This window comes from Neopsephotus bourkii, unplaced genomic scaffold (genome assembly GCF_033783945.1).
Source record: "Neopsephotus bourkii isolate Nb327-2 ecotype Australia unplaced genomic scaffold, CSIRO-AGI_Nbou_v1 NB_1307, whole genome shotgun sequence".
In the NCBI taxonomy this organism is placed as follows: Eukaryota; Metazoa; Chordata; class Aves; order Psittaciformes; family Psittacidae; genus Neopsephotus; species Neopsephotus bourkii.
The window spans coordinates 51,452-74,367 of record NW_026901789.1 but is presented as its reverse complement, the minus strand read 5'-3'; the positions used below and the strand labels follow the sequence as shown (position 1 = coordinate 74,367).

At 47.0% G+C, this 22,916-nt stretch overlaps 1 protein-coding gene across 1 annotated transcript in view; it reads left to right on the top strand.

The window, feature by feature from the left end:
• The window catches only part of LOC133219082 (zinc finger CCCH domain-containing protein 18-like), a gene marked incomplete at its 5' end in the record, with an annotated part of 54,363 nt that extends 33,578 nt beyond the window's left edge, over nt 1–20,785 (top strand). Inside the window, 9 exons of the mRNA XM_061366130.1 lie at nt 23–148; nt 3,158–3,259; nt 4,867–5,010; nt 9,841–9,993; nt 13,955–14,109; nt 14,721–14,917; nt 16,044–16,140; nt 18,411–18,507; nt 20,473–20,785. Coding sequence (XP_061222114.1) covers nt 23–148; nt 3,158–3,259; nt 4,867–5,010; nt 9,841–9,993; nt 13,955–14,109; nt 14,721–14,917; nt 16,044–16,140; nt 18,411–18,507; nt 20,473–20,671 — 1,270 coding nt within the window. The remainder of the gene's footprint in view (nt 1–22; nt 149–3,157; nt 3,260–4,866; nt 5,011–9,840; nt 9,994–13,954; nt 14,110–14,720; nt 14,918–16,043; nt 16,141–18,410; nt 18,508–20,472) is intronic.
• Nucleotides 20,786–22,916: the final 2,131 nt, after the last annotated feature.

The following is a 22,916-nucleotide window of genomic DNA, read 5'->3' as shown; positions in this document are numbered from 1 at the left end:
AATTTTAATATGTTTCTTTCAGGTCCTCTTCTCGTTCATCCACCTATTCTGGTTCAGGTTCCTCGCGATCTCATTCCAGATCATCTTCTTATAGCTCTTACTCTAGTCACTCTTCAAGACACAGCTCTTTCTCAGGCAGCAGGTCCAGGTAATGGTTCCTCGGATGTGAAAATAATGGTATACTCTTTTCCAAACACTTGCTAACAGCTGCTTTTTGCTGCTACTTAAAAGCAAATAGCTAACTCTTGAAATAAAACATTCAAACTACTTTCCTGAGTGAGGGAAATATGATAAACTGCAAGACAACCTGCTGGTTTGGTTGTTGAATAAAGAAGGTATGTTAGCCACCCCCTTCTATCCCCATTGTTCCCACCCACGAATACTGTGCTGTTGTGGCTGGGCTGTTTCCTATGCCTGTGGTAGCTGAGCAGTTGTAGGAGCCTGGCTTGTTACTGTAAAAGTCGGTTGGAGAAACTCTCTGATTCAATTTGGAGTTTTAGAAAGAAGCATTCTTTATTGCAGCGCTGGGCACACACACATCATTTTGCAAAGGTGAGCGCACTTGTTACTTGCCAGCAGCAGCTATATATTTAGCATACTCATGCATATTTACAGATTTTCCAGGAGATGATTTACACATTCATGAGATTTCCATGAACTAATTATAATATTTGCATTCTAATTATGCATGTGCTTTCTTGCTTAGTGGAGGTCTCTGGTGGTCAAGGATAGTCTTCCTTGCTGTGTTTACTGAATGCACGTTCACACGGTCCTAGTGCCAAGTTAGCTGTGGTATGTCCTTGCTTTTGTTCTGTTCCAGTCTCAATGTTATCTTGAAGGTTAGCATCCTTGGTCTTATTTACTGTCTTCTTACTTGTTATCAGTCCCATGATGTTCCTTCCCCCATCAGCTGTACATTCCTTACTCCCCATTGTGTTAGCAAGTTAGAACAATTTTCTGTATTTTACTATGTTAGTTTAAAGCCACACACACTGTTGTTAGTTTAAACCTATAATTTAAGCCTACATTTCCCCCTTTTGAAACTTATAGGATATACATATATCCTGTAAGTCTCATTCTATACCCTATACCCATATTTGATTGTAATATACCATTGTGACCAGCAACTACAAAATTGAATCATGATACATGCAAGGATACAGACACAAGTTATTACTAAAATGATCACAAACAAGTTTTTTAACAATATCAAAATTGGTAGCTAAGAAGTAAGTCCATGCCATAATTCTTCAAATCTTCAGGAGGTATCATCTCTAGCGGCCTGATGCAAGATCTTTGTCTGCTTCAGATTTCGGATAGATCTGTGGATATTCTTCCACTCTGGTCTATGTATGTGCAACAATTTGTATTTATAACTGTATAAACACTGCCTTGAGAGGCAAATAATAAATCGAGAGTCATCCCATTTTGCAGCACTACTTCACAGTCCATATTGGTGTGACAGGGGAAAGTCTCCGGCCAACCAGAAAACATATCTATTAGTACCAATATATACATATACCTGAGCCCATTGTGCTGTGGCAATTCTGTGAAGTTCACTTGCCAGTAGTCTCCTGGACAACTGCCTTTGTTGTTCCATGTAGGGGTCTCTTAGCATGGTAAGAATTATTTTGTAAACAAGGTTCCTGCATTATTTGTCCATATTTTATAGGGGGCCACAAGAGATTAACAATCCCCTTTCTTTCCATATGACCCCATGGGCATGAACAATTTCAAAAGCAAATTTTGACTTTCTGACAATTCCATAACTCTTGGTAGCACCATCAGCTCAGCTTTCTGTGCTGATGTGGTGGTTGGGGGGGGGAAGGGCTTTAGCCTCTATTATTTTGTGTTTGGTTACCAGGCGGAGATGAATGTTTCCCTCATTTGCATTTTATAATTAGAAGAAGTTACCAGCATCTCTTTTCTATTGTACTGGAATTTCTACTTAAAGAGGCAAATCACATTTATTTATTAAACCAGTTGTGTCTTGTGATAGTCCTGACACTTCAAAGTAGTACTTCAGTGTCCCATGCTGATCAAACAGAGGCATGTTTATTACTCTGCCACTTCCTTGCCCTTGCAGACAGTTTCCCAAGTCTGGGATATGCATAGTAGGAGAACTGGCTCCTTAGATAGGCACCTCTTCAGATCTGAAATCACACACATATCCAGAGTGGATCACACAGTTGATGGGAGTACACAGTGTCGCTTCTGGAGATGTGGTTTCTCCTGGGAAAGGCTCAGGTGGGAGTTGATCTCGACAAAAGCACAAATGTGTTTCTGGGGAGCAGACTGACCTTCCCCCATCCACCCCATTCCAGGCTCTGTTCCTTGGCAGGACAGCACCAGACAGAGATGACACGCTTCAGTTAGATGCCTCTGTGGGAAGGCAGGAGAGTGAGGAACACCCAAGTGCCCAACTGTTCTTCAGAAGGCAAGTTACCGAGCTTTCTGAAGTACTAGGCTGCAACAAGGGTACTTCCAGCCTTGGTGGTGGTACTTCTAGCCTTGATGGTGAGGTGAATCACTTGAATGCCAGAATCTGGTGAGCTATGTAAGTGGCTTGCCTCTTTGGTCAGTCCTGATCTTAGGAAACAGCCTTTGCCCTTTGATCTGTTGACTTTGATACACTCCACTTGATTCCTTGTGTTCCAGAAATTACAGATATCCGGTATTTTTTTTGTGTGTGTGTGTGTGTCTTTCTTCCAAGTTTGGTTTTGGTTTTGGCTTTTTTTTGCTGCTGCTGTTTAAAGGATAAACTGTACATGGAGTTACAGGAACATAAAGCAGGTTGAAACAAATCATGCTGAACTTGCAAGTCAAAATCCTACTTACATTCCCCTTATTTCTACCTAAGGAGAGAATACAGAGAGTATGGAGAAAGCCTCGTGTTGGTTTGGAATACCTGAAAGTGCCTCTCTTGCAGCCAACCCTATTTTTTCCTTTTGTTTTCTACTTTTACCACTGTTCTGGTGACAGAAGTTAGTTTTGTTTAACAGAATCGAAATATAAAACTAGGATAAGCTCAGACCCACAAGAACTAGTCCTGGGATGCAGTCTCTAGCCAAAGGAGGGGGTGATGGCTAAGTGCACCGAAAGCCAGAAAAAGCCATCTGCAGACCCAGGGACTGAGCAATGTGTTCTTCCTTTCTAGATCACGGTCCTTCTCATCTTCACCCTCTCCTTCTCCAACACCATCTCCACACAAGCCAGTTGCGAAGTCTAAAGGGGTGCTGTTACCACCTGCTGAGAAGGGGTAAGGCTTCATCTCCATTCTGATAATGCAGTGTAGAAGAGGCTCCAAACAGGAGCCCAGTCCCTGAGTCAAACCCTTCTGACCTGGCTGACAGTTTAAGGAAGAAATGGAGGATGCAAAATGACCTGCATAGAAGAGTGCTTAGCTTTAGATATTTAATTAAAAGATTACACTTTTACTTATTAAATCCAACTGTACAAGTATCCTTAAGTATTATATGTATACATGAGTGTTTAAACACATGCATGATTTATTATTTAAACACTCTGTGTGTGCAGATACGTTTATGCAGGAGCTATAAGAAAGTTTAATTCATTCCTCTACTGTGGCTTTAGTTAATGTACAGCCTTAGAATAAATAAATGGTTCAGCCTGATCTATTTTTAACATTGGTGACAAATTAAAACAGTACTGTAGGGATGAAACTGGTTTTGGCAGATTATGCCAGTGCTCCTGCTCTTTTAAATACTTGAAGTTGCTATTTCACAAACTCCTGTAATACATAGTAAATTATGGATACATTGGAAGGTGACAACACCGTAGTGATGTCACCTCTTTCAAGGTGACCTGCAAATAGATTACACCATGGGAATCCCCCTGAATTCTCCAGAAGATAGGACAATCCTCTTTGCCACACTTCTTGTACCTTATTGACCTGCCTTTGTTGTTTTTCCTTCTCAATTCAGAGGGTTCAACCTTTTCAAGATGCTCTGTGCCTGCAGCAATGTCTTTACACACTTCTGGCGCACATTGAAGTGCTGGTTTGGTAACATATAACACCAGCCAGCAGCCTGAACTAGCATGGGGATTGGTTTTACTACATAACATTGCATGCACTTAATCCTGTGTTCTGCAGAGAATAAATGCAGATATTCTTAAGCACAAGAAGAGGAATTAAGAGTCTCTATTTTTATATACAGACATCTGCCTCCTCCCAAGTTAATACTAGGTGTGACATCAGTGCTGGGATGTTGAGGAGTAACCAGAGGTTGGAGTGCTCTGAGCCCAGAAGTGATCAGTGCTAAAGAGCCAAAGCACTACTCGCGTAGTGGGTGCTAGATAGTCTCAAGCATTGTATAGCAGTCCTCTGCAACGCTGTTACCCATCAATCATTACACAGGGAAACATGAGCCAAGGATGGGTCCAAGGGACATCTGCACATATGTCCTCTTTTGTACCCTGATCTGTGTGATGGAATGAAAAAGGATTTCTGCATAAACTATGTGTATTTGATTCTGAAGCCTGACTGGCAGATTTTAAGTAGGTGTATGTGTTTTGGATAAAAATGCACAGAGTCAAATGGATAAGAAACAGTGATTCCACATAGTCTACTTCAGTAGTTAATTTACAAGTCGAATGTCTCCAAAATTGGTTGTTGTAAAGTAACTTATGTCTGAAAATGTGACTTGATTTAGAATATGGGAAATTGATCCCTTTAGGGGAATCCGTATTGAGTGTGGTTTGGTGAAACAGCAAGTGTCTGTAGCTACAGTAACCTATATAACAATCAGTCATCAACAAACATGAGTGCATTTCATCATTTTTTGAGAATGTTTGTGGTCTGTACCTACCAATTTTGATCACACATGAAAATCTTCCTTTTTGTAGTGAAAAGTCTGTGAAGAAACTAGCTGCCCTTCCAGTCCCTCAGCCACTCACTAAAATTGCAACAGCTGCACCTGAGCCAGCCAAACCAGGGGATAATCCAGAGGCAAGAAGGAAGGAACGTCAGACAAGGACTCCACCCAGGAGGTAAGAAAGCTGTGGGGTGGAGTGAGCCTTTATCTCCCAACAGATAGAGCAAATCCTGGGGTTCTCTCAGGAGTCCTGACTACAAGGGCTCTTCAGTATTAAAGGAGAAATCTGTTTCCTGGGGCAGGAAGGAAACAGGAAGAGAGGGAAAGAGTTGGGGGTGAATGTGACTTTGCCACAGCAAGTGGCTCCTGTCTCTGAAGGCTGGATGGGGGATGAAGTAGGTGGAATACATTAAATGTGTTAAAAAGCAGAGTCTGCAGTGCAAAAAAAGGCATATTTGAGAGCCACTGGTTGTAGAGGCTTTGGTCCAGAGAGCAGATCTGACATATTGGAGTGTTGAGGTTTGTGGTGATGGGTTTGGACCCTGTTTACTCTAAACATGTACCAGTGTGCAGGGGGTATTTCTGTGTGGTCCTGGGAGCTGATTCATCAGCACTCAGTAGAACCACTGGAGGAGGGGAAGAAAAATTCCACTGCTTTCACTGTCCCCCATACACAACTTGTTGGCTCCCCTGCTCTGCTTTCTCTTCTTGGTTTCATCCTGTGTGACTAGTTTGAATGCTTCAAGTATCCCATTCTGCTTGTCTTCTAACTAGTCACCTTTCTCCTCCCTTTGCATTTGAAATGTTTTCAAACAAGGAGCAATTATCTGTATTTAAATGTTTATCAGGCTTAATCCATTGTACCTAATTTAAAAATCTTAACAGGATAAATGCAGGTAGCATTGCCTGTTCTTGAAGGACAGGGAGCCAGCTAAGCACAGCTGAAACTCATCACACATCCTTCTTACACTAGAAGTTTTGAAATGGCAGTATGGTGGCTTTGTGTCTAGTCTATGGAAACAGCAGTTTGGTGCATAAGAGGGGTATTTACTAGAAATGCCTGGTTTATGGGCACACAAGGAGACTGAGAACACTTTATGCCTGCAGTCAGGCATATATACTTTTCATGAATCATTGAATGATACTTTTTGTCAGTGTGTTTTGAAGATGGCTGGAAGTATGGTTTCTGCTCAGGTTTTCAGAAGCATTCTGAGTCAGTTCTTAATTTTGCATGAGGTTACATCTCCTATTTCTTTGCAGTAGCTAAAGCCTGGACGTTGGCATGTGGGAAAGGTTTATCGCACAGAGGTAAAAGGATGCTGGGGCACGAATTAGCGGGGCTCATTTGGAGAGCTTTAAACTAGATTTGAAGGGGGATGGGGATGTAGCTCGGCTTGCCTCAGTGGGACAGCGCTCCGGAATTGATGAAGACTGGGAGGCCTCCTGTAATCCTAGGGTGAAATCGGTGTGCTCGGCTCGCTCCCTGAAATGTCTGTACGCCAATGCGCGCAGCATGGGAAATAAGCAGGAGGAGCTGGAAACCTGTGTTAAGTCGGGAGATTATGATCTGGTGGCAATTACAGAGACGTGGTGGGACAGCTCACATGACTGGAATATAGTCATGGAGGGCTATGTCCTTTTCAGGAAAGACAGGCCAGCCAGGCGGGGTGGTGGGGTTGCTCTTTACGTGCGAGAGCAGCTACAATGCGTTGAGTTCTGTCCGGGGACAGATGATGAGCGAGTCGAGAGTCTGTGGGTGAGAATTAAAGGGCAGGCTGGCAGGGGTGATACTGTTGTGGGGGCCTGTTACAGGCCACTGGATCAGGGTGAGGAAGTTGGCGAGGCCTTCTACAGGCAGCTGACAGCGGCCTCACGGTCACAGGCCGTGGTCGTCGTGGGGGATTTTAACTTCCCTGATGTTTGCTGGAAGGACTACTCGGCAACCCAGCCGCAGTCCAGGAGGTTCCTCCAGTGTATGGATGATAACTTCCTCATGCAAATGGTGGATGAGCCAACCAGGAGAGGTGCGCTGCTGGATCTCATCCTCACTAACAAGGAGGGTCTGGTTAAAGGAGTGAAGGTTGAGGGCTGCCTTGGTTGCAGCGACCACGAGATGGTAGAATTCAGGATCTTGTCTGGTAGGGTCAGTAGAATAGCAAGTAGAATCGCAACCCTGGACTTTAGCAGGGCAAACTTTGGCCTCTTCAAGCGATTGCTAGGGGAAATCCAGTGGGCTAGGCTGCTTGAAGGGAAAGGGGCCCAAGATAGTTGGTTGACGTTCAAGGACTGCTTTTTCCGAGCTCAAGATCGGAGCATCCCGACACGTAGGTAGTCGAGGAAGAGGGTCAGGAGACCTCCGTGGTTAAATAGGGAATTGCTCGGTATGCTCAAGTGGAAGAGGAGAGTTTACAGGTCATGGAAAGAAGGGCTGGCCACTTGGGAAGAATGTAAGGCTTCTGTTAGAGGATGTAGGAAAGCTGCTAGGATGGCTAAGGCCTCCTTGGAATTAAAGCTGGCGAGAGGGGTCAAGGACAGCAGAAAGAGCTTTTTCAAATACATGGCAGGTAAAACTAACACCAGAGGCAATGTAGGCCCGCTGATGAACGGGACGGGTGCCCTGGTGACAGAAGATACAGAGATGGCAGAGTTACTGAATGACTTCTTTGTCTCTGTCTACTCTGCTGGAGGCAGTCCTGAAGAGCCCTGTACCGCTGAGACCCCGGATGAAGATAGGTCAACGGAGCGGTCTGCCTTAGTTGATGAGGAATGGGTTAAAGACCAGTTGAGCAATCTGGATATCCATAAATCCATGGGTCCAGATGGGATGCACCCGCGGGTGCTGAGGGAACTGGCTGAGGTCATAGCTAGACCGCTCTCCATCATCTTTACCAAGTCTTGGGAAACGGGAGAGGTGCCTGAGGACTGGAGGAAAGCAAATGTCACTCCTGTCTTCAAAAAGGGCAAGAAGGAGGACCCGGGTAACTATAGACCGGTTAGCCTCACCTCCGTTCCTGGGAAAGTGATGGAACACCTTATCCTTGGTGCCATCTTAAGGCATATCAAGGATAAGAGGGTTATGAGGGGCAGTCAACATGGCTTCACCAAGGGGAAGTCGTGCTTGACCAATCTTGTAGCCTTTTATGAGGAAATAACGCGGTGGATGGATGATGGTAGAGCGGTGGATGTGGTCTACCTCGACTTCAGCAAAGCGTTTGACACGGTCTCCCACAGCATCCTTGCGGCTAAATTGAGGAAGTGTGGTCTGGATGATCGGGTAGTGAGGTGGACTGTGAACTGGCTGAAGGAGAGAAGCCAGAGAGTTGTAGTCTATGGGGCGGAGTCTAGTTGGAGGCCTGTATCTAGTGGAGTGCCTCAAGGGTCGGTACTGGGACCAGTATTATTTAATATATTCATCAACGATTTAGATGAGGGAATTGAGTGTACTATCAGCAAGTTTGCTGATGACACTAAGCTGGGAGGGGTGGCCGACACGCCAGAAGGCTGTGCTGCCATCCAGAGGGACCTGGACAGGCTGGAGAGCTGGGCGGGGAATAACTTGATGAAATATAACAAGGGAAAGTGTAGAGTCCTGCATATGGGCAGGAACAACCCCAGGTTCCAGTATAGGCTGGGGAACGACCTGTTAGAGAGCAGTGTAGGGGAGAGGGACCTGGGGGTCCTGGTGGACGACAGGGTGACCATGAGCCGACACTGTGCCCTTGTGGCCAAGAAGGCCAATGGCATCCTGGGTTGTATTAGAAGGGGGGTGGTTAGTAGGTCGAGAGAGGTCCTCCTTCCCCTCTACTCAGCCCTGGTGAGACCTCATCTGGAATATTGTGTCCAGTTCTGGGCCCCTCAGTTTAAAAAGGACAGGGACCTGCTGGAGAGACTCCAGCGCAGGGCAACTAAGATGATTAAGGGAGTGGAGCATCTCCCTTATGAGGAAAGACTGAGGGAGCTGGGTCTCTATAGTTTGGAGAAGAGGAGATTGAGGGGTGACCTTATTAGTGTATATAAATATATAAAGGGGGAGTGTCAGGAGGATGGAGCCAGGCTTTTCTCAGTGGCAAACAATGAAAGGACAAGGGGTAATGGGTACAAATTGGAGCACAAGAGGTTCCACTTAAACCTGAGAAGAAACTTCTTCTCAGTGAGGGTGACGGAACACTGGAACAGGCTGCCCAGGGAGGTTGTGGAATCTCCTTCTTTGGAGACATTCAAGACCCGCCTGGACACGTTCCTGTGTAACCTTATCTAGGTGTTCCTGCTCCGGCAGGGGGATTGGACTAGATGATCTTTTGAGGTCCCTTCCAATCTCTAACCTACTGTGATACTGTGATACTGTGAAAAGGCCTGGGCTGAGCAGTTATGTCTCCATAGGTGAAAACAGATCATGGCAGTTTCTTTTCCATAGAAATTCTGTCAGTTCTAGTTTCCATTTCACCTACTTTAACTAACTAATAATAATCTTGGATATCTTTATTCATCTTCCCTTATTCTTTATTCTAGTCTTGGGGCTTGGGATTTTTTTTTCCATGCTTATACCCACACAAACCCCACTCTAATCTCCCTGCTGTGCAAATGACAAAAATTCTATTTATATTAGTACTGGTGTGTTAGTCACAAAAAATGGGTATGATTATTTGTAGAGCCTGAAATACAAGGTAGTTCCTGCTGTGTAGTTGCAGTTAGCGATTCCTCTCAGTAAGAAGCATTTGCTCCTGGTATCAGTACAGGATTAAGTTGCTTGAGCTCATTCTTTGCCTGGCTTTCATTAACATTATCCAGTCTTGCATAAAACACCTACTGTTCAGAAAACAGATGCTTCCTCAGGACTGCAAACACAAGGTTGAGAAGAACATTTGAAACAATTACATTTACAAAGCACCAATGTTGGATGCAATACAGGACAACAGCATCATGCTCAAACTATCCCTCAGCAGTTTCTTCCACCTCTGTTTCACAACAGTGTAGCGAGGTGACGATGTCATTTGCTGTCTTGCAGGCAGACCATCAGCAGCAGCATCAGTGGCAGTGCCAGCAGCTACAGTGGTTCCAGTTCCCGATCTAGGTCCTTGTCTCAGTCTCTCTCCAGATCTCATTCCAGGTCATCATCTGCATCAGTCTCCCACTCTCCATCTGGATCCAGGAAGTCCAGGTACAGCCTTGAACCTTCATAACTTTTGTTGAAGAAGGGGGAGATTATAACTATTGTTCACTGTTGTGGTTTTCACAGCAAAAGCTCTCTGTAGCTTCAAGTATCAGAAATTGTAGCTAGGTGCCTAGGATGTGAAACAAGATTGTGCGATGTTATAAATCCCAAGTCCTGATTCATAGAATCATAGAATAGTTAGGGTTGGAAAGGACCTTAAGATCATCAAGTTCCAACCCCCCTGCCATGGGCAGGGACACCTCACACTAAACCATGCCACCCAAGGCTTCATCCAACCTGGCCTTGAACATTGCCAGGGATGCAGCATTCATAACTTACCTGGGCAACCCATTCCAGTGCCTCACCACCCTCACAGTAAAGAATTTCTTCCTTATATCCAATCTAAACTTCCCCTGTATAAGTTTTAACCTGTTACCCCTTGTCCTATCACTACAGTCCCTAATGAAGAGTCCATTTCCAGCATCGCTATAGCCCCCCTTCAGATACTGGAAGGCTGCTATGAGGTCTCCATGCAGCCTTCTTTTCTCCAGGCTGAACAGCCCCAACTTTCTCAGCCTGTCTTCATATGAGAGGTGCTCCAGTCCCCTGATCATCCTCGTGGCCCTCCTCTGGACTTGTTCCAACAGTTCCATGTCCTTTTTATGTTGAGGACACCAGAACTGCACACAATACTCCAAGTGAGGTCTCATGAGAGCAGAGTAGAGGGGCAGGATCACCTTCGACCTGCTGGTCACGCTTCTATTGATGCAGTCCAGGATCCGGTTGGCTTTCTGGGCTGCAAGCGCACACTGCCGGCTCATGTTCATTTTCTCATCGACCAACACCCCCATGACAGTAGTATGACATTGGTAGTGTCCTTGTGGCTTATTCAAGGAAATAATCTGTGTGCCGGACTGTCTATTCTTACCTAAATTATGACTAAAATATTTCTCTATGACCACATCCTAATTTATTTAGAAGTTAACAGTTTCAGGCTACAGAGCTTTGCTCTTCTGAACCTCAACTACCTCTGGTTACTGAATGTCCTTAGGGAAGATGCTTGGCCTGTCGGGAGAAGTAGGTCAAAAAATACCTAAAAGGCCCAGTTAATGATAATTTTACTTTGCTGGCAAAGTTGCATGGCCAGTTCCCTTTGTGTTTAGCTGCAAGTGAATAGTTATATGGCTGTTTGTTAGTCTGTGGGATTTGTAAACAGGTAACTCCCTCCAGTAAAGAGTAATTAAACAAACCTCTTTCAAGTCCTTCATCAGCTATTTTGCACCTGTTCACATGCAGAAATCCCTGAAAACTCACAGGCAGCCTTGAAACACACTTCATAGAATCATAGAATCATAGAATAGTTAGGATTGGAAAGGACCTTAAGATCATCATGTTCCAACCCCCCTGCCATGGGCAGGGACATCTCACTCTAAACCATATCGCCCAAGGCCTCGTCCAGCCTGGCCTTGAACACTGCCAGGGATGGAGCATTCACAACCTCCTTGGGCAACCTATTCCAGTGCCTCACCACCCTAACAGGAAAGAATTTCCTCCTTATATCCAATCTAAATTTCCCCTGTTTAAGTTTTAACCCATTACCCCTTGTCCTATTACTACAGTCCCTAATGAAGAGTCCATTTCCAGCATCCCTATAGGCCCCCTTCAGATACTGGAAGGCTGCTATGAGGTCTCCATGCAGCCTTCTCTTCTCCAGGCTGAACAGTCCCAACTTTCTCAGCCGATCTTCATATGGGAGGTGCTCCAGTCCCCTGATCATCCTCGTGGCCCTCCTCTGGACTTGTTCCAACAGATCCATGTTTTTTTTATGTTGAGGACACCAGAACTGCACACAATACTCCAAGTGAGGTCTCACGAGAGCAGAATAAAGGGGCAGGATCACCTCCTTCGACCTGCTGGTCACACTCCTTTTGATGCAGTCCAGGATACAGTTGGCTTTCTGGGCTGCAAGTGCACACTATTGGCTCATGTTCATTTTCTCATCGACCAGCACCCCCAAGCCCTCCTCCGCAGGGCTGCTCTGAATCTCTTCTCTGCCCAGCCTGTAGCTGTGTCTGGGATTGCTCCGACCCAGGTGTAAGACATTGCACTTGGTATGGTTAAACTTCATGAGGTTGGCATCAGCCCTGTAATACAGTAGACCTGTAGTGTAAAACTAGTGGATTAAGTCAGACTTTGGCTCTGACCAGCAGTAGTTCACATATCTGAACTCTGTGAAGCTCCAAGGTTTAACATCTGCATTATTTTACAGAAATACAAACTTGTTTATTACATCCTTGTCGCATTGGATGAGGCCTTGGGTGATATGGTTTAGAGCGAGGTGTCCCTGCCCATGGCAGGGGGGTTGGAACTTGATGATCTTAAGGTCCTTTCCAACCCTAACTATTCTATGATTCTATGATTCATCAGATCGGGCAGGGGTGATGCAAGAGGTTTGGAGAGTGCTCAGGCATGCTGGCTCTGTACTTCCCTGGGCTTGAGAGAAGAAGATGGGGAAAACTTAATTCATGTGTTCCTTGCATGGCACTGGAGCTATGCTTGCTGCTTTTTCTGGTGTGGGAAAGAGCAAAATATAGTGTATGCCCAAACCAGATCTGCTGTCACAACCTTTCCTGGAGAAGGAGTTTTGGGATCATTCAGTCACTGTTGAAGCAGTCATAGTCTTTTGATGGTTGAATGGTTTGGGTTGGAAGGGACCTTAAAGCTCATCCAGTTCCAACCCCCTGCCACAAGCAGGACACCTTCCACTAGACCAGGTTGCTCCAAGCCCCTTCCAAGCTGGCCTTGAACACTGCTAGGGATAGGGCAGGCACAGCTTCTCTGGGCACCCTGTGCCCAGCACCTCAGCACCCTCACAGGGAAGAACTTCTGCCTAAGAGCTCATCTCAGTCTCCCCTCTGTCAGTTCAAAACCATTCTCCCTTGTCCTGTCACTACCTGCCCTTGTCAAAAGTCCCTCTCCAGGTTTCTTGTAGCCCCTTTAGGTACTGGAAAGCTGCTACTGTCTCCATCAGGTAGAGACTTTGCAGCTCCTTCCAGGGCTCTGTGCTGAAACTGCCACAGCCTGTTCAGTCATTCCCAAGCCAGCTTCCAGTGAGTGAGCTTGGACCTTGCTGGCAGGGCAGTCTCTGGAGCACAGAAGTCAGTGTGGCCTGCAGAACCTGCTAGAGAGGCTGCCTGAATATTCATGCAGTTAATGTATGCCTGGTCCCCCATGGTGGTGGCAGCCCCAGGTAGCTGAGGTTGTTGGAGCCACTTCAGTATAGCAAAGCTGTGGTGGTGGTGGTATGTCCCTGAAGGGAAGTCTGATACATAGCCCTGTATTTTTGTCTGTTACATTTCTAAGTAGAAAGTCTTCCTTAATATAATGATTGACACTTCTAAGGTTCTGAATCCATGAGAAGATAGCTATCTTATATGCACTATTAGAAGATAACCATCTTAGAAGCATCTCCCCTGTCCTTATCAGTCATGACTGTTTATGCATCCTCAAAACAGGCATCTGGGCTCTCCTGTGCCCTAGGGAGCTGGGCAGGAGTTGTGGGCTGTAGGACTCCTGGGCTTTAAAGCCTCCATAAATAAATGTGTGCCAAACAACAAAAACATTGCCAGAGAACCCTTCACCTGAGCCATAACACTGACCTGTACATAATAGCACACACCCTGCTTTCACGTTTTGTTTACCTGGGGAAACAGTGACCTGTTAACATATTGCCTTAATTCTGTTTATAAATAAACAGTACTTTCTAGGTTTGCATCTAATATGTTTGGGATTTCTTATATCATCTGCACCCCAGGAGGCATGGCTTTTGTCTCTTCCTGGTTAATGCCTGCCTTAGCAGCTTTCTGACATCCCAGCCATGCAGGGAAATTGAGACAAAGGTGTCTGCCTAATCGCTGCCTGGTTCTTGTTGCATTCATGACTGTAATAGGCTGTTGGTTCTTTCCAGGTCCCTGAGCATGAGCAGCGTTTCTTCTGTCTCTAGTGCCTCCTCCAGCAGCAGCTCTGTAAGCAGCGCTGACTCTGAAGACATGTATGCAGATTTGGCCAGTCCTGTGTCTTCAGCCAGCTCCCAATCCCCAACCCCAGCACAGCAGAAGAAAGGTAGAGGTACCTGGTTTGGAATGTTCTTCTCTGAGGGGTCCTGGGAAAAGAAGGGGAGGAGCAGAGACCTGCATACAGCTTGCTTGGTGGTACTATGGGCTCCAAGAAGATTGTTGAGCACAGGCTGACACTTGTGGCTGGCATAGAGTAGGGTTGTCCAGAGGCTTCATCTGAGGAGGGTAAGAGTGTGGAGGAGGGAGGCTTTGAAGCAAATATACATTTGCATCCTTCCATCCATGTGTCTCTGGCTGTAAAGATGCTTTTTCCTGCCTGGGAGTTCTGCCTGATGTCCCCTTTCTTACCTTGTTCTCTTTCACCCTTGTGAGGTAAAACTAAATCTTCTGTATAACTCCAGTATCTTGTTGCTCCTCCTCTGTTCTTTTTGAACTGTGGCAGAGTTGGCAGCAAGAGCCTTTTGTTCTTTGTCTTTTATGTTAAGTGGCCTCTCTGTAGATTTCCTGAATCTTTTAACCTTGGGGCCATGTGCTGTGCTAAGTTATGTGGACTTTTTCAGTCCCCAGAGCAGCATCCTCTTGTCCTGCCCTCCAAAGGGAGGGCAGGCAAAAGGAAACCAGCCACAAGTCACTACACTTGCTCTCTGGTTTCAACAGGAAAGTCAAAAAAAGAAGATAGCACTAAAGAGGAGAAGCAGAAATGGGATGTGCCCACTCAGCTCCTGAAATCAGCCAAGCCCACCCAAGGGAGCAAATCACAGCAGCTCCTCCAGACCCAGGAGCCATCAGCCCCCCAGTCTCAGCAGGGAGGCTTCAGCACTCACAAAGAGATCAAACTGACTCTTTTGAATAAGGTGAGAGGTGGGATGGCTGCGATTCCCTCTATTCAGGGATCCAAGGAGCAGATGGGATGGATATTGGGGCTTGGAGCTGGCAGAGTTGATGCTCCAGGCTCCACACTGTTGGAATGAGCTCAGCCAGGTAGGTCTGCAGCTGGGATTGAAGGGCAGCAGACAGAACCAGTCTGGCAGCACACACCCTGTGGTGGGACTGTGTTGGAGGCTCCCCTGGGGCACATTCCTGCTGCAGCTTCAAGGGCTCTTACCCACTTTCTCAAAGGCTGCAGCTGGAGCACGGAGGTGAAGGCGTGCATGGTGCAATCCCATATGTGCCTGCTGAAAGCATGGTTCCTGCATGCTTCATAGTGAGCTCTCCTCCCACTGCCCACTCCAGAGCGAGCTGCTGACAAGTCATTAACTGAGTCAGGAGGTAAAAGTGGTGATTGCCTCTCCTCTCTGAGGTGCTCACACTTTCTGCAGGAAGCCTGGCTCATTTCCCCTTACGGCTGATGTCCCAGTTTAGTGCCTTTGGCTGAGATTGCAGTCCAGATCATGTGGGAGAGTTTGGCCTCGTGGAGTTTTATGCTGGAGCAGGGTGTTGGCCCCAGTCACATGGGTAGGTTCCTAGTATTGAAGCATTAATGTTTGTTTTTTTTTAAGTCTAAATTCCCCATTGCAGTCTAAGGCTGCAGTTTTCTCTACTTCCCTGTGCTATGACATGAGGAGCCTTTATCAAGTCTGTGAAGCATGCTCCATGGGGAGAAGTGTGCCATGAAACATAACTACCACCTGGCAGGGTTGGATCCTGGAAGAAGGCACAACTCTACATGCCTCCTTGACATTTGCTATCCTTGGTGCTGCTGGAAAAAATACTCTACAAAATGCTGATATTTTTTGTTTATGACCATTATGAAAATAGCCCTAGTGCCAGAGAATGTTGCTGTTTTCTTACAGTGCTAGGGGAATTACGTGGTGCCAGTGATGGTTGAGACTGGTATGCACAAAACATTTAATTGGCAACACACTTGCATGAGCCAGCAAGTACATCATGGGCACCCATCACAGGAAATATCTCTGCCTGCTTCCCTTCCCAGAGGGAAGTAGCTACTCAGCTCCGTTGTCTGTTTTAATTTCATTTTAGGCAGCTGACAAAGGAAGCAGGAAAAGATATGAGCCAGCAGACAAAAACAGGCCAACTTCTCCTCCAGCCAAGCGGGTGAACCTGTCGCCTGACAGAGGTGAGACATCAGCCATCCCAGGGGCTCCTGGCCTGCCTGGGTTCCTGCTCTACTGCTCGAGGTAGTGCAATTGTGACAAATGTCCTGTGAAAGTCTCTGCTGCAAGAGTCAATTAACCTGCAAAGGTTAATTGCAGGCATGTGTCCTTCCAAAACCTCAGAAGGTGTGATTGCCACCAGATTACGTGGGTGTATTAGTTGTCTTGCTGCAAAAACATGGTGGAGGTGAGACACTCTGGTTTGTGAAGTAAGCGAGGTGAGGTCAGTCCTAGGCAGCCAAACCTGGCCTTGCCTAGCTGCTTTGTGATGCACTTTGCAAGTGCCTTGGCTCCACAATGTCTGTGTAAGTCCAGTGCAAAAAGCCCTCCCTTTGAAGTTACAGTGTGCACATCTCTGCTGTAGGTAACGCATCCATCCCACAGCAGACTCCTGTTCTTTAATAATGTTGTTAGATGTGGCTGTGGAAGTCAGAGGGTTTTCCCTTACTGTATCCTGGAGTCTTCTGTGCCTCGTATTTCAGTGCATCACAATGGATCTTAGTCTTCCTGATAGAAAGGCTTGTGGCAGTGCTTAGAAAGGGAGCACGAGCTGCCAAGGCTCCAGGATGGATGCACTAATTGGCTTGATCATCTATCCTATGAAATGAGGTGATTTTCCCACCTGTATGTGACACAATCTGATCTGCCCTGTATGTTTAGAAAGACACAAGCTTTCCAAGTGTTCTCCTGTGTCTGAATCATCATCATCAGAATTAGCACCTTGGAAAACTGAGCTAGTGAGCTACATTGAGAGGGACCTAACTGCCACGCTCCAGCCTTTGCTATCACTACTGAAAATCAAGTTGTTAGCCAGAGGTGCCTGGTGTTGATGTACAAGCCAGCATTGACACATGATGTTGTTTTCCCTGTTATCTCAGCAGGTATCTTACTGACTCTGGGTGCCAGCCAGAAAAAAATTCTGTGCTAATAGTCTGGTTTAATTCAACTCCTGCAAAAGCAGCATGGAAGGGACTGGGTGAGGTTTAAGTTCACTGGGTTCTAGTTCACAACTAGTGCTGAGATGCAGACAAATGAAGGGGCTGACCTAGCAAACTGTGCTGATTTTATAGATACACGGATGTAGATGTAATTATATACTTTATTTGTTGTCTGTATGTTGTAAAGTGTTTTTAAGCAGTATCAAGTGGTACACAAGCTCTGAAGGCAGCTCAGCCTCATCTCCCAGTGGCAAGTGTACCCTTGACTGAATTGTAACTGAGCAAGAAGCACCTTCCAGCGTGCAGCTTGTGCTGGTGTCCCAGCACAAAGCTGAACAGTTTGTGCCCTGAGTCTTGCTTCCCTGTTCTGTAACCTTGCAGTGATCAGATCTGCAGTGTCTGCAGCCATGGATTTCTCCTCATATCAGTGCTTAAGAGCAGGGGGCTGTCCTAACACACAAAAGTAGCCACTGCTATGAGGAACTGGGTACCTTTGCTCTCTGGAGTGCAACTGAATGCAAGGTCAGCAGCCACCAGCATCACTGTCCCAGTGCAGTATGGCAGGGTGTGCTGCTCAACTTATTCATGGAACTCACAGACAGCCCTGCAGGCAAACAAACAGGCTGCCTTCCAGCTGTGGTTGCCTCTATGTGTACTGGGATAGCAGTGGTTGGGAAACCCACTGCAGCAAAGCTGGGTAATGCAGCTGCAGGACCCCAATGGGCTTCCTGCTGCCAATGAGTCCCCATGGCAGCTCCATTTGGGCAGGGCACAACAGTTCAGTCTGCGCTGAACAAACACTGGGGTGATGCTGCCTGTGGATTTGCCCTAGCTGGCTCCAAAAGCAGCAGAGCTCACTTGCCCAGCACTCTTGAAGCCAATACACCCTGTTACCTGGCCAGCCTGGAGCCAGCTCAAGTGCTGCTGTGCCCATTGTGCAGAATGGAGCACTGACTCGGTCTGAGGGCTGGCCCTGCCCTGCAGGTTTGTGAGCCTAAAAGCACTGTGGAGCAGCCTTGTTCCAGCAGCCAGAGGGTGAGGAGAGGACCAGTGCAGCTCCCTGTAGGTGCTGTTTTGTACAGCTGACCATGGGGCACAGACTTGACTAGCTTACCTGCTTCCCCTGAAGATGGGGTGCACAGCAGTAGGTTTGTTTTCTGGCTGCTGGTGGACTTCGCCTGTTGTGGTCAGTCTCAAGAGAACAGCTGTACACTGCTGAGGTGGTGCAGTAGGCAGGGTAGAGAGCTGTACCTTGGCAATGAGTGAGAGTGTCTCAACTTTTCTCCTCCCAGTAGGCTCTCGTGACAGGAAGGCAACTGGGAGACTCTCTTCACCCAAGGAAGAACGGCAAAGGGGCCAGAACCCGAAACCTTCTCCTGTGCAGACAGACAGGTCAGTGCCCACTTGTTCTCATGTGTCTCTGGTGGGCCAGGCTGGGGCTCATGCTTCTCCAGCAGTTCAGCCCCTCATCTCGGGGCAGCTCTGAGGCTCTCTAGCCATAGTTTCCAGTTGCTATGGAGGCACAAGAGGAAGGATGCCAAGCTCCCTGGGTGGGAGCCAGAGGTGCCATGGGGTTCATGTGGAAGCCACCAGCTAAGCCATTCCAGCTCAGAAATGAGCAAGAGACTGGGAGTTTTCTTGAGGTCAGTCCCAGAAAGAGTAGCCAACTGGGTTAGGTGCAAGATCAGTCATGCCACTGCCTCTGCCTCTTGCTAGCACTGCATAGTGCTAATGAGAAAGAAAGTACAACCCCTTCCTCCTGCTGCTAAGCTTCCTGTGGCATCTGGCTCAGGTGTCCAATTCCCTTTCTTCTATAGCCTGTCGTACTCTCATCTGCTAACTTTGCTGCTGTGAGATGTTAAAATGTGGCCCCTGCATGAGACTGGTGACTAGCCCTAGCTTTGTACCTTCCCATTCCCTCTGGTGATGGGTGTTCAGCTTGTGTCTGATTTCTTGGTAGCCTGCACCCACTGCTGTGCTACAAATATCCTTTTACAGAACTGGATGTGTGGCTCCAGGGGCCCTGGGCTTTGCTCCACTCAGAGCCCTTTGGCTAAAGGGTTGTGGAGCACCTTCTGCAGCACACCTAAAGCTTTCTTGGTCTTCCTTGCCTGTAGCCAGATGGTGCTGCTTTGCATTTCTCTGCTGTCATCTCTCCAAGGATCTATGAGCAAATGGATGCAGCCCTGTCCTACACCCCCATGTTCCTTGGCAGGTGGGACTTGCATCATCCCCTTTTTCCAGCCTGGGGCATAAGTGAGCCTCAAGTTCTGTGTATGAGTCTTCCTAAACCAAAACCTAGCCCTGGTTTGCTCTGTCCTCTGTCAGGCCCTGAGGTCCTGTTTTCTAGCAGTGAAGAGAAACCTGACTGGTGATGTTGACCACATCCTTGGTTCTTGACCCTCTTCTGCCTACTGCTGTTTGGGTTGGCACTGTCACATGGTGGGTTTGACGTGCCCTGTGCCCAGGCATGAGGGTAGTTAGGGACACATTGGGCTTCTCTAGGGAGTCCCAAGTGTAGGTCTGTGTCTTGTTACTGCTTGGGGCTGTTTGGGTCATGCTTGCACAGCCATGCTTCTCTTAAGTGTAATATGAAAGGGTGCAGCTGGTACTAACAGAGGGGATGGTGATTCCTACTGCTGACATCTGGCAGCAGCAGTAAAAGCTTTCCCAAATGATCCAAGTCATTAGAACCAGCCAAGGCTCGCACTGTTCTCTCTGTGTCACCAAGCTGGTGGCACTGCAAAGCCCTGGCAGGCTCATGATGCTTCTCTGCTTCCCCATCCTGTCATACTTCTCCACCCAAGAGGGGAAGTAGTGGCCTGTGGTGGAAAGAGACACAGGCCACTTTCCTCCAGCCCCAGTCATTACCCAATCCAGGAAAAGCCACCGCTGCCAGCAACGGCGACTGGTGGCTCCTGTCTTCCCCATGCAGGGTCATTGTAGACTTGAAGTGCAGTGCTGGGTGCTTGTGAGCTCCCCACAACTCTGAAATCCACACCAGGGCAGAGGCTGTTGGGATCTGAGACAGCGGGGATGCTCCAGGTCTGCCCTGCACTAACCTGTGCTGCTCTCCCCTCTTCCCTTGTGTCCCTGCAAGCTCCCTTGCACATGCACAACCCCCAGTGAGCTGCTCACAACAGCCTTTGTGAGCTGATTTTAAATCTCGGGATCCCCCTAGAGCAGCTGATCTTTTACTGTTTCAGCCACTTTTCCAAACAAAGGTCTCGTGTCTCAAACCTGTTTTCTTCCACCAGTGCTTAGAGATGCTTCCTGCTGGAGCAGACAGTGATAGGGTTTGTTTCCAGCATAGTGTGCTGCTCCCTCTCACCACCTTCTTCAATCTCTCCCTTCCAGGAAGCGCCATCTCTCACCTCAGTCCAAGAGCTCCAGCAAAGTCACAAGCGTACCAGGCAAAGCATCAGAGCCAGGCAACATGGGTGCCAATGCAGGCAAATCCAGCACCCTGTCCCGACGAGAGGAGCTCCTGAAGCAGCTCAAGGCAGTGGAAGATGCCATCGCTCGCAAGCGGGCCAAAATCCCGGGGAAAGTATAGCGGGAAGTGCCCCTGAGTGACTGTTCATTTTTTTTAAAAAGAGTGTCAAAGCAGCCACTTTGGGATTTTGCAGTTCTGTCTTGTTTTGGCTGCAATTCTTTAAAAACAAACAAACAACCAAACCCACACAAAAAACACCACAAACACAAAAAACAGATTGAAGTTTGGTCAGCTGAGATACCTGCAATGACTCACTCCATGAGATGTTCCATGTAAATTATGCACAGAGGACTTCAGCCCCCTCCCCCTTTCTCTCTGCCCTCTCTCCTCTTTGCTAGCCTTGTGTTGTATTCTCCTAGTTAGCCCTGCTGTATCAAGTGTCTTCAGCAACGCGGTTCTATACACTCTGTAATGAGAGAGCCAAAAACTGCTGTGAACTGCTGGCAACATCACCTTCTCCCCCCCAGGAACAAATATACATATATATATATATGCACACACACGCATTCTTTACTGAAGTCTCATTGGGAAAATGGCCAATCTTATTTTTGGCCTATGCTTATTTTAAGCAGCAGAATGTCTTAGTTGATTCAAGAGGAGCCCTGAGGATGCTGGGGGCATGTCTGTCTAACAAGGGACCCTCCCTTTCCTCTTGGTTCCCCCCACACACATACATCTTTTCTTTTTCTTTTTCTTTTTTTTTTTTTTTCTTTGAGGGATCTCCCTGAAATAAAGTATTTTGACAACCACTTCTTCCTTTCTCTATGTTCTGGGTTCAGCAGTAGCAGTCATTTTTCTCCTTCTCAGTAGCTGATGCAGTGCTGTGGTTTTGACTTTCAGCCTGGGAACAACACTGATAACACCAGTGGTTTTAGTTGTTGCTAAGTAATGTTCACTCTGACCAAGGACTTTCTGAGTCTCATGCTCTGCCAGGGAGGAGGGGAAGCCGGGAGGAAGCAGACAGGACATCTGACCCAAACTAGCCAAAGGGGTATTCCATACCACAGCATGTCATGCCCAGTATATAAATTGGGGGCAGTTACCAGGAAGGGCTAGGTCACTGCTTTGGTCAGGCTGGGTATCAGTCAGGGGGTGGTGAGCAGTTGTATTCTCTTCCCTTGTTATTTCCCTTATCATTATTATTATTGGTGGTAGGAGCAGTGGTTTTGTGTTATACCTTAGTTACTGGACTGTTCTTATCTCAACCCTTGGGAGTTAAATTCTTTCGATTCTCCCTCTTATCCCTCCAGGAGCAGGGGGAGGAAGAAGGGGAGAGGGGAAGTGAGCAAGTGGCTGCATGATTCTGGGTTGCCAACTGGGCTTAAACCATGACAGTTCTTTGTGGCGCCCAATGTGGGGCTGGAAGGGTTGAGATAACAACAGATCTGACCGGAGTGTGTCTAATCCTATTTGTGATAAGCATTCATTGTTTTGGATTAATAGTCACTCATCACAATGCTGATTTATTGATCCTCAGAGTTGTTACTGTTGATCTTGGAGTTTCAGCATGTTGTACCTTACTTACAGCTGGTATTTGCTGTTTTAGTGTTTATGGGCTGGGGGCTGGGCTAAGGTTCTTGTTTCACTGTACTTTATGGTAATGACTTGTAATACAATAGACTCATTGATCATGAAACTGGGCTAGAATGAGTTCTCAGCATGGCCATTACCTCTATACTTTGGGAGGCATGTAATGGAATTTTTTAACAATTACACATCTTTCTTTTTCCTTTCCTCGGGTGGTCAACCTATGAAGGAGACATTCCCTCACACCCTCTGCTCCCCCACCAGGCTATTTGCAGTGGGAGTATATTCTGGAAGAGTTAAAGATCCTGAATATCCTTTCAATGCCCTTGAAAGCACCCTGCTCTTCTTGCTGGGAACCAGCTTGTTGCTGCATATGCTCTCTATGTTTTGCCTATGGTATGACCACCCTGAGAACACTCGATCTTGTCTGATCATGGAAGCTAAGCAGGATCTGGCTTGGGTCTTGTCTAGGGTTAAATGACGATGTAGGAAGACCACCAACAGATTTTCCTCGAGGATGGACAGTCATGAATGTCAGGGTGTGTGGGGTCATATGGGCAAGTATCTAGTCCAGTGGGCCCCTCCAGTGCTTTGGAAGCATCAGAGACGGAAGGCCATGAGGGCAGAGATGCAACATATAGATGAGCTCATGATCAAGGGGTGGATTTAACAATGGACACTATTGCCCAGGTCATTCACAAATGTGAAATATGTGCTGCAAGTAAACAAGCCAAGTGCTTAAAGCCTCTTTGGTACGGAGGACGGTGGCTGAAGTATG